The 15,319-nt window shown below is 36.2% G+C and overlaps 1 protein-coding gene across 3 annotated transcripts in view; it reads right to left on the bottom strand.

The window, feature by feature from the left end:
• The window catches only part of LOC121297469 (protein diaphanous homolog 1-like), a 133,878-nt gene that overhangs the window by 101,620 nt on the left and 16,939 nt on the right, over positions 1–15,319 (bottom strand). For 2 of the 3 annotated variants that reach the window (XM_041223813.1, XM_041223815.1), the window contains exons 2-12: positions 9,989–10,015; positions 7,654–7,812; positions 7,142–7,243; positions 6,715–6,845; positions 6,130–6,216; positions 5,760–5,823; positions 5,224–5,363; positions 4,478–4,589; positions 4,080–4,190; positions 3,588–3,706; positions 218–334 (exon numbers count right to left, since the gene is read on the bottom strand). In XM_041223813.1, coding sequence (XP_041079747.1) covers positions 218–334; positions 3,588–3,706; positions 4,080–4,190; positions 4,478–4,589; positions 5,224–5,363; positions 5,760–5,823; positions 6,130–6,216; positions 6,715–6,845; positions 7,142–7,243; positions 7,654–7,812; positions 9,989–10,015 — 1,169 coding nt within the window. The remainder of the gene's footprint in view (positions 1–217; positions 335–3,587; positions 3,707–4,079; positions 4,191–4,477; positions 4,590–5,223; positions 5,364–5,759; positions 5,824–6,129; positions 6,217–6,714; positions 6,846–7,141; positions 7,244–7,653; positions 7,813–9,988; positions 10,016–15,319) is intronic. The other variant, XM_041223814.1, reaches the window with a different exon arrangement.

Genomic DNA, 15,319 nt, shown 5'->3' with positions numbered 1-15,319 from the left:
TGTTGGTTAAGATGGCCTATCCAATGTTTGTTAAGTTACTTTTGCGTCAGACCTGAAATTTGATGTAAGGGGAGGGCTCTCTGATTTTATGCAAAAAACTTCAGGTGGCCAGGCAAGTCAGTATATCGTACCCTATACATAATTTCTATATCACAATACAGATCAAGTACAGGATTATCAATGAACTGGTAAACAGAATGTGTAACCCATTCCTTACCTTGCTAAGTAGTCATTGCGAATGAGAAGGAAGTGCTGCAAAACCGACAGGAAATGAGGCTCCGCTTTTGTGTCTTTCACAGTGTTTTGAAGGACCTGGAAAACTTCAGTCACATCAGTGGCCAGATGGGTTAAGGACAGTTACAGACGCAATACAAAAACAACACATAGTTCACAGTGAATCTGTATAAACTACAGGAGCCAGTCATCCACACCCCACACCTGAAATTTCATTCCACATGTACTGAAGTCAAAGTAAAATGCAAAGGACAATTTGGAGTAAATAGTGTGGAGATTGAAAATATGTGCATTTTATATTGACAATCTTATTTGCTTGTGTGTATTTTATTTGAGGTGGTAAGCCAAAATTAAGCAAACAATTCTTCATTTTAATTACAGTACAAAGATGGGCATCCTGTCCTTGTGGATGTTCTTAACACACTGGAGTAAACCAAAGCCACCTGAATAAATGAGGCGCTTTTGTGAGTTGGCCAAAGTTTCAAAACTATCCATAATTTCAGGTACAGGCTGTCTGAATTGGTAACATACTACACTGTATATCTGTTAAGCCAGCATATGCAGTGTATCTGAATTAGATGCAGAAATATGCATGTATAGTACCTCCCACAGTAACCCAAGATATCAAAGGTGATACAGCAGAGAGCATTAGGCAAATGTCATGCTGATATTTAATAATGTTCCTACTTTTTTTTTTTTTTTTTTAATATTCTCTGCAAACTTTCTGCATGAATATTTAAACATGGTAATTGCAAATCACCCTACGCATTCTCTGCCATTGTTGTGTTAATGCTGCGGATAATTGTCTGTATGACAGACTGCCGAGGTGACGCCATTCAGCACATTAACTGCAGCTGGAAAAAGACCCACGCAGGAGTAATCACCCAATCAGAGCTCCTTTGTGCTGATGAATACCTGCTTGTCATGAAATAAGTGTGCAGCAACGATCTCCATAGAAAGAAGGTAAAACTATGTCATCACAAGAACTTTTTTTTTCCCTTTAACAATCTTTTTAATTATACAGGTAATTTTAGTAAACTGAGTGTGTATGTGTGTGTGTGCGCACGCGTGTGTATATATAACGGTGGGGGCACTTTGTTATGTTGTCATTTTTTTTAATATACACGTATACATTTTAATAACGAATGCAATGCCTAGTGTATATTTCAAGTTGCAAAGCAAAACAGGCAACACATTGTATTTTTTAGGTTTCTTTTTGCCAGGTTACTGGATAAAGTCTCAGTGTCCTTGAAGTGATATTAAAAGAGTTTGACTAAATTATACATACATTAATCCGAGAAGGATAACTGCACATCTTGTGACCAGATAACACCCATCAAGTGACTCGTAATCAATGAGGAAAAGAATAAAAAAAATAAGGAATTCCCCTTTAAATTAAACTAGCAATACAGTGCCCTCTAGCGGACTCTAACACCGTGTACTATGTTCATACATCCTACTTGCTCGTTGAATTTAAATAATTTAATATACAGTCGAATCCTACATCCTTGAAGTTACATGTCACTTATGTTAATGTCACACTTCGCTTATCATCATCAAATTGAAATGTCCTGACCCAAATATAATGCGAGTCAAAGGAAACAAACTCCTGATTATATCATTTCTGTTATTGTCACACTCTGGTTAATGTTAATCAAATTTAACATGCATAGAATTAATTTCACCCCCACTTAATACCACTTTCAACTGTGACCAACTGTATTTTGGCACATTCAGTCTACCTTATTCTCAAAAGCCTTCCGTCGGTCACATGATGCGGCTACATCGCGTAACTGTTACTCTTTGGGAAAGAAGCAGTGAGTTTGTTTAAAAAGAGTAAAGTTCTTCCCATGGATTTGCTGGACAAGTACACACATGATTCTGTCTGACTACTGGACAAATAGCTGTCTCAATTCCGAGCTTTCTCCAGAACCAGTTTGTTCCTGTAACTTCAAGGATGACAACAGTTAAAAAACTTTTTTTTTCTTTTTTTTCTTTGTTTAATTTAAATACTACGGCAATATCAAAAGTTGGACTGGTCTGGATTGTGCATGCTGTTTGTAAGTATGTCCTTACCTTTTTTTTTTTTTTTCAAATGCATTAAATGAATTGAACAGTGCAGTGATAAAATACCTGCAACTTTTATGCATGCTTTCCTGTTCAAACATGTTCATATTGTTTATACTGACAAGTCAGGTGCATTTATATATTAACAGCATTTTGTGATTTTGATTTAAAACAGTACATGGATTGGAACTAAATAAAATAACTGTACAGCATTAATGCCAAAAAAGCGCATGTGGTAGTTTCTAGTATTTTGCACATGGTAAAGTGAAAGAGAGTGTTATTAAAACTGTTTGGGGTTTTCTTCCAATTGTGAAAGTATAGCGTATTTAATTTTACTAAGTTATTGGCTAACTTCTGATAATGTCAACTCCGCTCATTGTCACCGATTTTGCTCAGTCCCTTTAATGTGACATTAACCGACCGTACATGTATTTAACAAATTAAAAAGGTTGTACCTCCATTGTAATCTTGCTCAACAGAATCATAATAAAATAAAAACTTGAACTGATTCTTCTTAGTGTCTTATTCCTCAATTGTATGCCATAATTGAATACGACAAGTTATTGTTAATAGGGTATAAAAAATATACACAAAAAAATAACGCAATAAAGCAATTATGAATTACAAACATTTTCTACTGTGAGGTTTAACAATTCAATTTCAACTTATCTTAATAATTTGCTTTTAAATTGTGTGTAACACGATGAAGTATTTCAATTCTGTATGTTCTTGGAGCCATCTGGTGGTAATTCTGATAATGGCAGGCTTTTAAAACTAACTAAAGAAACATGTTTGGAGTTGCTCCAAATTGATATTCTGGAAAGTAAAATAGGTCATCTGTTGATTTTTTAGCTGCATAGTCTACCCTAAGTAGTAAGAGCAAGCTTTGTTTAGTGACTTGTATTTTCAAACACAGTAATTGTGCTTAACTTATAAGATAAATGAGAGCAAAGATGCAAAGTAACATGAACACTTAAAGGGACACTCAAAATCCATTTATCTACCTTTCAGTACCCAGATCAAGTTGTTTTTAAGAAACAATACATGCTCATGAAGGCTCACACCACACATGTAGCATTCCTCTCTACTGAAAGTGTGGGACAAGTGAATGAGTTATATTTGTCCTCTGAAAGCAACAATGTTTTGTACCTGCAAATTGAATATAAGCTGGGCAGTGAAAATAGGTTTGATGGTAAATGATTGAAACACCTTCACTTACTGTACCCGTTTACTCCAATTCACAGTATGTGTATCCCTGACAAATCAGATACCAGTGCAAAGGATATTCCATCTCTATGCGGACATCTTCCAACCGGGCTCTCAGCTCTTCAGAGTCATCTTCTGAATGCTCATCAAACACAGAGAGCTGCACTTTCAGCTCTTCATTCTCAACCTGACGCAGTTCCTACATTTACCCAAAAACAAACCCAGTGTGTTAATGTCAGATCATGTCCTATTCATCTGTGTCAAATATACTGTAGCTACTTAATAATGTTTCAGAAAGTTTTATTGTTACCAGCAAAGGTTATTTTTTCACTATCAAGTCAACAGCCATGTTTGAGAGTTGACTCTGGAATCCCAAATACTATTCTATGACAAGTAACTTTGTAGAATGACCAAGAACCTTGCTAGACTTAAATCAAAGATTAACTTTATAATGCTATAACTCTTAGTGCATAATGTACTTATTTTATTTTACAGTAGTGTCTGACATTTTAAAAAGGGTACCCGCTCCAAAGATAGGTATGGTTAACGGGAAAATGCTTAATAAAAAGTACCGTAAGGATATCTTTCAGCCCCTGTCTCATCAGCTCGCTCCGTATGTGAATTCTGAAGTCCAGTTCATCACCTTGAGTGATGAGGGCGTTGATCAGCTGCATGCAACATGCCTAAATGCAAACATGCTGTTAATTCAAGAGATTCTATGTATTGTACATTCAACATCATCTTGTTTTAGGTGGAAAATATTGATTTTCATTGCCAGAACCAAAAGGTTACGATTATTAAATTAAATTCTCAATTGATCAGTCATGTACATCTGTACTAAAAAAATGTAAAGATTTACAGGGACATGTAATTGAATATGAATTAGATTGGTCAGTCTTCAGAGAAAGGAATGCTTCCGAAACGTATCAAAATGGACATGTTTCTGAAGTTCTTAAAATAAACAATTTACCTTCAAAGTTACTCCTGATTTTCTCATTCCAGAAAGCAGTGGCTGAAACCTCTCAATATCTTCATTCTCAGCATGCTCTGTAATGGCTTCCAGTACACGCTCACTGACATGCCTTGATGCATTTTAAAACAATACAGAATTAGTAAACTCATGCACCCTGAAACTGTATGTGGAATGTGTTTTAACACTAAAATACAAGCTCAAGCAGTCCTAGCACAATTAAGATTAACATTCTCAAGAATGAAGAACCTTCTAACGATCTGCAATGAACAAACTGAACACTTGATGCTACCTCGCTCTGAATACACTAGGATAGACAGCTTTTAAAAAATGTGCTAGTAATTCCTCTTGGAATGGACAGAAGTTGTAGCAGACAAATGTATCAAACAGATTAGACATATTCTCATTTTAGTTAGAATGTACACAGGATAAATATTTCATGACTTGCATTCTAATCTATAAGCACATAGTCTAGTGTTCAAATGTTAGAACCTGCGTGCAACACTGAATTAACAATAATTCCCACTGAATAAAAAGGAAGAGGTTTTGAAATTTTTAAACGCATAAAGACTTCTGAGCAAATCGCAATTTCTACTTGAACAGATCTTCTATACACGATCAATCGATCTCATAGCAAGGTGTGGACCCTACTGTTTATCCATTTGGGGCCATTATCTGCGTTTAGGACCATAAAGGCAAATGTGAGGTGTAGCCATCAAATAGGTATCTAGAGCAAGATTACTTACAGATTGTCAGAGTGATCCAAGATGCAGATTGCAGATACCAGTTTCACAGCATCTACCATCATGTGAGGTACTCTGGGATTAATAGCTCGGACAAGCAGTGGAATCCCATCATCCGACATCAGCATGGCTGTTAAACCATACTATCAAAGAGAAAACAAATATACATTGATACTTAAGGATGAAAAATAAGTAATTCACTACAAGTGTCCAAATGTTGAAAAATAGTTCACAAAGCAGTAACTGTTTAACAATAAAATAACAAGATGAGATGGGCATGTACATGTGTGTATGGTGTATATTCAGATTTATAAAATATGAGACAGAGAGAGAGAGAGAGAGATAGACTGCATCTAATTGAGCCAGTGTTTCTATGGGTTTTGCAAACTGATCTATAATGACAAACTGAAATTGTAACCTGTAGCAGTGTCTTAAATACTTGTTGGAAGGTAGAACACGTTTCTAAAATACAATTACATGATATACTAGTTTATCACTGATCGGTATATATATATATATTTTTTATTAAGATCACCTACCATGTTGTTCATGAAGGCTTTTAGGCACCTGATGACCTCATGTTGACACTTAACACCAAATGCACTATAAAAAGGTCAAATGAATAAGTTAATAAATATAAAATAGTTTACATTTTAATTTCGAAAAGATAAGAAGACTGCTAGACAATAATATCCTGGCTAATAGAATATTACAAACTAATTCTTAATAGTGGTGATGCTATACAAGTAGGTTGCTTGACTTAGTTAAATATCCTAAAATTAATCAATGAACAGGAGTAATTGCTGTATACTACTGAAGCGTCACATGGTAAAAATTCTACTGTGTTAACAATGGGTTGGACTAAGAAAATAAACTAAATAAAAACATTTAATGAAATGACCAATTTACCTGTATGGATCGTCTTTATCATCCTGTAACTTCTTCAAAATATCCAGCAGCAGTGCCATACCTTCAGCCCCGAAACTCTGGACCCAGCTACAAGAAAAGATACAAAAGCCATTTATTCCAAGTACATTAACATAAATGACAGATCCTGACACCTATATACTTTGCCATAATCCTTACAACATGGCAAAACAGAGGAAGACTCAAACAAATCCATCTGTAGATTTGCAGTGAGATACCCAGACAGCTTGTAATGTTGCTGTTCGTGCGATTTCAGAAGTAAACCCAGCAAGCTAAATGCTATTCTTTTTCAATTAGGGACACTTCCTTTCATTAGGCATTTCAAAGACAGTATTATACGTGAAAAGTATACATGCCTAATCATGTGTACTGTAGTTCGCTCCAATGGTATAGCTGCAATCAGACCATGTGACCTGGAGCAAAGGTACCAGAATGCAGCTATTTATTGTTTTATATAGTGTTCCGCTTGAAAGAACTGGCAGTCCCGAATTGAAAAATAAATGCAATTTTAATAATGACCTCTCCTTTAACCCTGCCCGTCATCTTTAAATATTCAGCATTTCTTACCTAACCGGATTGTTACTGAGCGAAACTCGCAAGGACTCCAGGCAGCTTAGCAGCTGACCCTCTCTTAACCCACACTTCAGCTCGTGGATATACATCAACGCTGATTTAGAACTCTCCTTCTGACTTTGGCCCTTAGCAAAGCAAAATGAGAGAAATAAGTCTAATAGAGGAATAACCGAAATTGTGATTTAAAAAAAAAAAAAAAAAAAAAGAAAAAAACATCACAAAATAACCAGGGAGAACTGTAAGAAACACAAAATAGTAAATACAGAGCAGGAATAATGTTATTTCATTGTTCTCAACAAAACAGATTTAATGTGAGGAGAAACCAATTCGTCTTTCTTTGATTCAGCAAAAACAAAAACATGTAAAAAATTAAATGGATTGGGGGGGGGGAGGGGCATATAGATCAGGTGCCTCCACTCACAGCTTTAGAGGTATGTAGATACTGGGAGACCATTTCCCTTTTAATGGAGATGTCCTTTGCTCGCAAAGGCTGCTGTTTTTCACCATTCAGATTCATATCCACCTGGACAAGAGAAAGAACATGTTTAAGCCTATAGACACTACACAAGTACTACTTTTCTCTCACTCACTGAAGGGAAAGTCATACTCAGAGTTCACAGGTGAAAAACAAGGTCATGAAAGTCAAAGCCTAACAGTTTGTTTTTCTTAACATTCACACTTGAAAGTAGCACACATGCTGTTCTTTTCTACTTTACAAAAAGATCAGTTGGACACATTAAAAGGGCTGTTCCATGAAAATGGTGGGCTGGTTACATTGATAAGTCACCCATACCAGACTAGCCCAAGATTTTTACAGTCATCTGTCACAGAAATATGTAAAAAGACCAGCATAACTTACATTACATTTGCATGAAATGTCTGTACTCCTATTTCAGTGGGAGGAGACTCTAAGACAATTGGCTCCGAACCTACCAGCATCTGTTCAAAGAGTTCCAGCACAGAAGCGTCAGGCAGGTCGTTAAGCATAGCAGACGGAGCTGGGACCTCATAATGCGAGGCAGAGGGGTGCCGCTGAGGGACATATGGCTTCTCTTTTTCCTTCTTCGTTCTCATGCTGGTGAAGCGTTCCAGCTGTATGGAGATGCCAAGAACAATCAGAGACATGCAACAAGAAATGATTCTATGTACACCTTCAGATTGGACGCTTCAAAATAGCCTAACTTCACTTCACCTCTCCAGTACTATTCTGCACTTTTTTTTTTTTTTTCTAACATTAAACAGCAGCTTCAATAATAATTGTACATGATATAACACAAAAATATGCAAGGGTGGGTAAGGTTTGATTATTCATATCTCTTTAAATCTATCAGTTGCAGTAGATGTGTTAATATCTGCTGAAAATGAATACATTTATATATAAAAAAAGGAATGGTGTTCTATTGCACACTAGTGTTCATGGGCCGGTTGTACTAACGAGATAAAAAACAGGCTGGATCCGTGCTCACTAGAGCCGGATCTTGAGAAGGCGTTGTACTAAACGGATCATAAGCAGGCTCCACTGAAACGATTTTTTGATCTGATTCTGGCATTGTGCATGCTTTAACTAGGGAAACTGACCAATTAGAAGCGAATATTCTCAATGTCAGAATATCAAGTACATTTAATTTAAAATAACATAAATCCTGTCTTTTTATTTATTCATTTATTTTTTAAACTCGTCCATACTGGAACCTATTAGAAGCAACTATTACATTTACAATTAAAACATCCTACGCTTCTATTAACAGACTGAGTACATTAATATTAATACAGTACATTTTTTTTTTTACTTCTAAAGTTTATAATACATGCTACCGTTCACGGTCGTGTGTATTTTCTGACGGATACATGCAAAATGCAGCATCAGTTCAGAGCAAATTATCAACGTATTTTGAGCAAATTGAAGCAAGGGTTGATGATACCTGCCATTAGAAAAATGTCCCGGACAGGGGGTGATTGAGGCTGTCAGAGAAGGTAAACTCATTAAGAAAAAAAAAGGGAATTGCCCAGAACAGTAAAAAACACGATAGTGTTCAATCTGATTAAACCAATAATTTAACTGTAATCGATAAAACGATAACGGCAGTATGAGTTTATCAACACACAAAACGTGTGCAATAATATTTAGTTATGAGACTTCGTCACTCCGTCAGGTTTACTGTATTAGGCCATGGTATATTATAGACCTGACTGAGTGTTTTCTATATAGCGATATTTGCTTAATACAGTACTCATGGCTATTTTTAAATGCACTGTTACTTAGATAACGTTAATGTTTTCTACAATGTTAAAGTATCTCAGATTTCATATAATCATCTGAGGGAAATATTTTTATGAAACCCTGCAAATATTTGAAAAGTTTTTAAAGTTACCGTTATGTCAATAAATTATCTAAATATAGCATGCTTACTTAAAGATTACTTTAGCAACTGTAAAAAGAGTCTCCTTTATATATTACGATGGTGTATGTCAAACATCTTTTGTATAATTGAATTTGTAAAACATTTGTATAATTTGCAACCATCAACCGTAGAGCAGGATCAGATTGGGATCAGACCTGAGTTTTAAATGGAGCAATTACATTATTTTGTTTATTCCTTTATTCAAAACTAAACACATTTAATTTCTCCATTTATAAAACATCCAATAAGCTCTGATCCCACTCTGACCTTGGTCTGAAGCAAGATTGAAATAGGATCAGATTTTGAGCTGACACTGAGCTCAAGATCAGCTCTGATCCTTTTAGCACAATCCAGTATGTCATAGGATCAAGATCGGAGCTTGGATCCAGGATCGGATCCGTTTAGTACAACCGGCCCCTGGAGACTATACAGATACTGTAGTAACATACACTGTAGAACACAGTAAAGAGCATTAAGTAGACAGTGACTGGGTGCTCATTCATGTAGATACCGGATGACTGAGTACACTCGGATGGTCAGCTGTCTTACTTCCAATGTTAGCCACTGGTGTAACCACAGTAACACGCATCGTAATGGACGACTGCGCCTGCAAGCTGCAAGCAGGCGGTAAGTGTACAATAATGTCCAGCACAATGCTTCCAGCCTTCAGCACGTCAGTTAAGGATGCAGACATAACCATTTTTTAAGCAAGCATTTGTTAACAAGAGTCACGCGGTTGCAACAACAGGCGGCTCACTTCATGTTATACGATTGATGGAAATCAAGTTAGTAAAGAAAAGGTGGTGCACCAGGGCTTCATGCAAGTACCAAGACAGGTATAGGCAGCTAAGAGAAAACCCTCCTACCTCATCAGGAAACAGTCGCTTCAGAGTCTGTGTGGATTGTGGAAGAGAAAGAGAAAGAGAGAACAGGAGACAGTCAGTGAGGCACCCAGAACCCTCCCAGAGGAAACCAAAGAAATCTGGTTCCCAGGAGAAAAAAAGGTAAAGGAATAGAACAATCACCATATTGTCAAATCACCTGCAATCTAAAATGTTTAGTCAAACATCATTTTTACAAGACAAAATAAAACACACCTAAACAGAACTAACAAAAAGCGCTACTCCACTGAACTGCAAAGCTAAAAAAATACCAGCAACCTACTGTAGTTTATTTCCCCAATTCATAAACAAGTACAGTAGTCTCTGGCTAAGAGAACACCCCTCGGGAAGCAAGTGACATGTTCTCCGTAGTGTTCTCCGAGACAGAGTTGACCACCATACACAATATGCCAAGGCCAATCAAATATATTTACTACATCTGTGATACGCATTTCCATCAGCATATGAAATGAACAAAATAAGTAAGAGAAAAGCAATAGGCAAGCATATGCTAATATATTATAATAAAAAACTAACTGACAAATTCAATTAAAGTACCTCAACATACGGTAAAAATGTAGCAGCGGTTCTAACAGTAATTATGAATAGGAGAATTAATTTTAACACAATGGTTATTAACACAGCACCTCGACACACATTTAAAAATGTATCAGCAGCTCCAGATTACTCTCACAATAACAAGCCTGTTTTGAAAATGTTTAGATTTTGAGGATGATGAGTTATCATGTTAAAGTACTGTATCAGTTTTCAATTGGTTAGCAACAAATCACTATCAGTGCCAAAAAGGTGTTCTTTTAAGCAAAGTTTCTGTTCCTTTAGGCTGAGCATTTATTTGGGAACATTCTGTTCCACCACAAAGTTGTTCCCTAAGCCGAAGTGTTCTCTTAGGAGGTATTCCTATACACGAAGACTACTGTACTGTAAAAAAGTTTATAAGACAGACAGCAACTTCAGTCTCAGCCTGCAAATTCATTTTGAAACCAGCAGATGACATCATAGCTACACTTATTAGGCTACTGCTCAAGTACATTCAGTACTTTTTTGGCACTGCCAGGGGGTGCTGTTTAATGTAAAATATAGCTGTATAGTACAACTAGCACAAAGAACAAACCTTTCAATTCATGAAAAAAAAGTTACTCAGACAGAAATTTTCCCAAAGTCTTGTACATGTACAGTACAGGCACAAATGCAGCTACATTCTATGCAAAACAACATTAAGTTACTGACATCGTGACACACTGAGACACCCTGTACACTAGAAAAAAACAAAACAATAATCACCACCTAAAGTACACCATGAAGTCTGCAATTATAACTGGAGCATTTCATTAGCTCTACTGTACACCACCTACTGTATATATAAAGGACAGCCTGTTTCATAAATCAAAGATGAGGCCTTTTAAAATATAGTAAACATAATCCTATTTCAAAATGACAAACTCAAAAGGGTTTTAAAAACAAAACAGACCTTAACTATATTATTACAGTATGGGAATAGATCAGAGTTGCTGCTATAATATCCACGTGCTGTTACTATTCTCTCATAAGCTGCCTATATCTGGTAGGTCTGCGTAACTACCGCAATCATGGTATTACTAAAGTCAACCTTTTCTTCTTTTCTATACTGTTTGTGCGCACTTTGAATTGTGGAAAGACAGATCTGTCTGTTTAATCTGCCTTTATTAGAGGATCTTGTAAGATTGTGATATTGTGTAATTGTAAGAGAGCAGCATTGTAGTGTTGGCATAACAAACTGTATTTACAGTAAAGCTTTCTCCCAGGCAGTAAACAGGTGATCTTGTAAAGTTAACTACAGTGCTTTTGTATCTCTCTGGTCTGCAGAACTGTAGCATTTTAAACATTGTATTTTCCTTTTTCATATATGCATCAATTGTAATATAATCTGAATGCAAGCACGACCTACAGAATATAGTATTGGCTACTGTAGGTTAATACTTGAAAACTACTCTGAAAACCCCCTCCAGCTAGTATTTAGTCATTTCTGAGATCGGGTGTGGCACATCTCTAAAAATAAGTAATGCAGTATTTATTAGCAAATTGCTTATGTCAGCCACACCCCAAACCTAATGTGTCTTTTACAATGTGTCTATTGTGTCTATGTAAACTGTATGGTTCTTTAACTGCCAAGTGTAGAATCAACATGCCTGCTGTGCATTTGCAAGGACCAACGTCATGCACCGAAAGTTGTCTGAACAGCAGCAAGGAAAGCCAATGATCACTTTTCCAGCTGTCGGATAACTTAAAAGATATTTGTTTGTTTCAGTAGGAGGGGGAGTGGGGCAGGAAATTAGAAATTTCACATTGAAATAATCTTTGATCAGGCAACAGCTACTGTAAACAAACTACCTACTACATGCATAAAAGCATGGGCAAAATAACATTTCAATGCTTGCACTTCTCTATGCCACATGATCATGAGTCAAATATGCATCCCACTAGCACCTGGCACTTCTGTATAGTAAATTTAAAGCACAGTCATTAACCACATGTAGTTTCTAATATTTGTGCTTATCACAGTCTCAATATCTTTGGTCTTTACAGAATAAAAGCTAAAAGTTACTGTACCTGTACAGGACAAGGCAAACAGCATGCATATTTGCTGGCTGTCTCATGTCTAACTAGTAGGATGTCAACTCCCTTAAAGTCAATCATACTGTACTTTCTGCCAAGAGTGTGTTTTAATATGGAAGGGACAGGTCTCAGTAGCTAAATAGTTATTCAAGAATAGTTAGTCATAAATTGCCATTCAGAATAATATTTCAAATAAATATTATAATCTTTTCTAGTAAATATAAACACAAACATTGATTCACAACTACAAAGACATGCAGAGACCACTCCCTGTGGAGATCATAAAAGAGTTTGATTGTGGATCAAGGTACATGCTGACCTAACTTACAGTACACAGGTCTGGTACTGTGTATTTGCTATGAACATTGTCTCACATGCCCAACTCTTTCATCAAAGGCAGATTTATTACAATAATATAGTCTCCCAGCATAAAGGGACAGTACTATGTACTGTGTAACCTAAACAGTTCTGTTGGTGCATGCAGTGGTTCCTTATATCATGCCGTTACTAGGGCAAGATACAGTTTACCTGACACTACCCTAGAACATTAAGACCAAAAAAAAAAAAAAAATAATAATAGCTGGTTACAGGGAAGTACAGTTTTGTAAGAAATGAATTCCATTTCACATAATGTGTGTGTTATTAGCTAATCTATATTAGCGGCCTATCTCTGTACAGTATTTAATTTAAATTAAGTGACACGCTCAGACCATTTGAAGCCCCATGCTTCAGAATGAGAGTTGCAATAGGACACTTCCTTTCTCACCTTTCCTCAAAGCATTTCAGTCATTCCTACAATTGAGATTGGCTGTTTCACCATGAATTGAAATGCAGAGAAACCAATTCCAAGAAATTAAATTGAAACAAGAATAAAAGAGGTCTAATTTTACAGTATGCTGGACAATGCATCTTAAAAAAGGTTTACACATTTCAGAAAGTAGTTGACTGATGTTTAAGAATGTTAAGCAATGTAACAAAAACATACCCATGAAAAGGTAGGTCCCTTTTTTGTTATTTATTTTACAAATAAACAGCACATGTCTGTTTAGTTCAGAGCGACAGAACAGCAATACCACCTCAAGGAGGGCAGAATGGAATTCACAGCAAACAAACTATGAAGTCAACACAGTCTGGTTTCTGAAGATGCAGAGTACACTGAAAAGTACATAATGGAAGAATGCATGTACAACTGCAAAGAAATCATAACGTAGAACATAATGGAAAATGACTGTGAGCAGGGGTGCCGTCGTGTACTGTATATGCTACAGATGAGGGGTGGTCAAATAAATTAGGCAATGTACAGTAATGATAACAGTTCCTAAACAGTAATCTTCCTTTGCGAATCAACACTATGGATAGATGAGGGATGTCATGTGATGATGAAATAGCAGGAGGATGTTGTTCAAAAGACTCCCAAATAACTCTTAGAAATGTAACCCAGTAATCCCTGGCAGGTTTCACAGTAAAGATACAGAGTACACTAAGCCACGTGCCAAACAAAATATGTAAAAGTATCAACATACTGTCCCTGTGGAAAAGACCATTCTGGTTTAGAATCATGTTACAGAGCAGCATTCCTTAAATAGTTCTGCAAGAGTACAAAGGAACAGCTGTTCACCTCAAGGAAACATACTACTGTACAGCAAATCAAAAACACTTCTAATCAAGCAATGCTCTGTTTTGCTTTGAACTAACAGAGTCAGTGTGGTCTACTAGCAGTTGCAGTGGTGGCTGTGAGGAAGTAAACCTAAAAGAACGCTACTACAGTACAAGGTCTCTCGAAGACTTTAAAACACAAAAAATTCCAAAATTCCAAAAATAAGTTTCCTAAAATAAACAACTGTCTTCTTTCAGCTCAAAACATCCCCAAAGCCCCCAGAAATTCAAGTGCTTCCATGGGGTTAGGAGTTAACCGTTACAATGGAAAAAGGAAATAAACAAAACTGCCTTTTACAAGCTTAACTCTTCAATGGCCAAGATTCAAAACATCTTCAAGTGGCTTCGTGTGTCAGAAAATAAATAAATGTTGGATTGAAACAGTGAAGGAGCCATAACAGACAACACTTAAAGGGGAAGAATAAACTACAGCAGTGTGTTTGTGTGTTTGTAAGACAGGCATACCAGCAGCAATTACTGAATCTTTTTCTCTTGTGAAAGAGACCCACTCATTGTCATTCATAAGGGAGGCACAAAGAGAAATACAATCATCTGGAAAATTACTCAATTTTCAGTCTATCATAATCTACATTTAATTTTGTATGTTTCCCAGATGCCAGTACATGATCAATGTTGGATCTTTGGGAGTTACTTCAACATACTGGAATGCCAAGCATTCAGGGTTGATGGAGGGGTTCTGCATACTACAACAAATAAGATGCAAATCAGACAGACAGAAAAAAGAAAGAAAAAAAAAAAAAAAAAAAAAAAAAAAAAACAGCATTTTGATTTTATTCTTCAGCTGTGCCAAATTTACACAGTACATCAATCTATCAACGCTGTTTGCTCTAAACAGAACATATAAACCACCTTAAAAGAACAAAATGACAGACCATATTAAACATCAGTACAGTACAGGCATATTTTGTTGGTACAGTAGTTATTGTAGTGTAAGAAATAATGAAACTGAAACAATACTAGTGGAATCAAATATATATGTTTATTGGTATAGCGCAGAATAGAACAACTGTATTGAACAGAGTTGCA

This window comes from Polyodon spathula, chromosome 22 (assembly GCF_017654505.1).
Source record: "Polyodon spathula isolate WHYD16114869_AA chromosome 22, ASM1765450v1, whole genome shotgun sequence".
Classification (NCBI taxonomy): domain Eukaryota; kingdom Metazoa; phylum Chordata; class Actinopteri; order Acipenseriformes; family Polyodontidae; genus Polyodon; species Polyodon spathula.
Note: the sequence above shows the minus strand (reverse complement) of the source record. Positions and strands in the feature narration are given on the sequence as shown.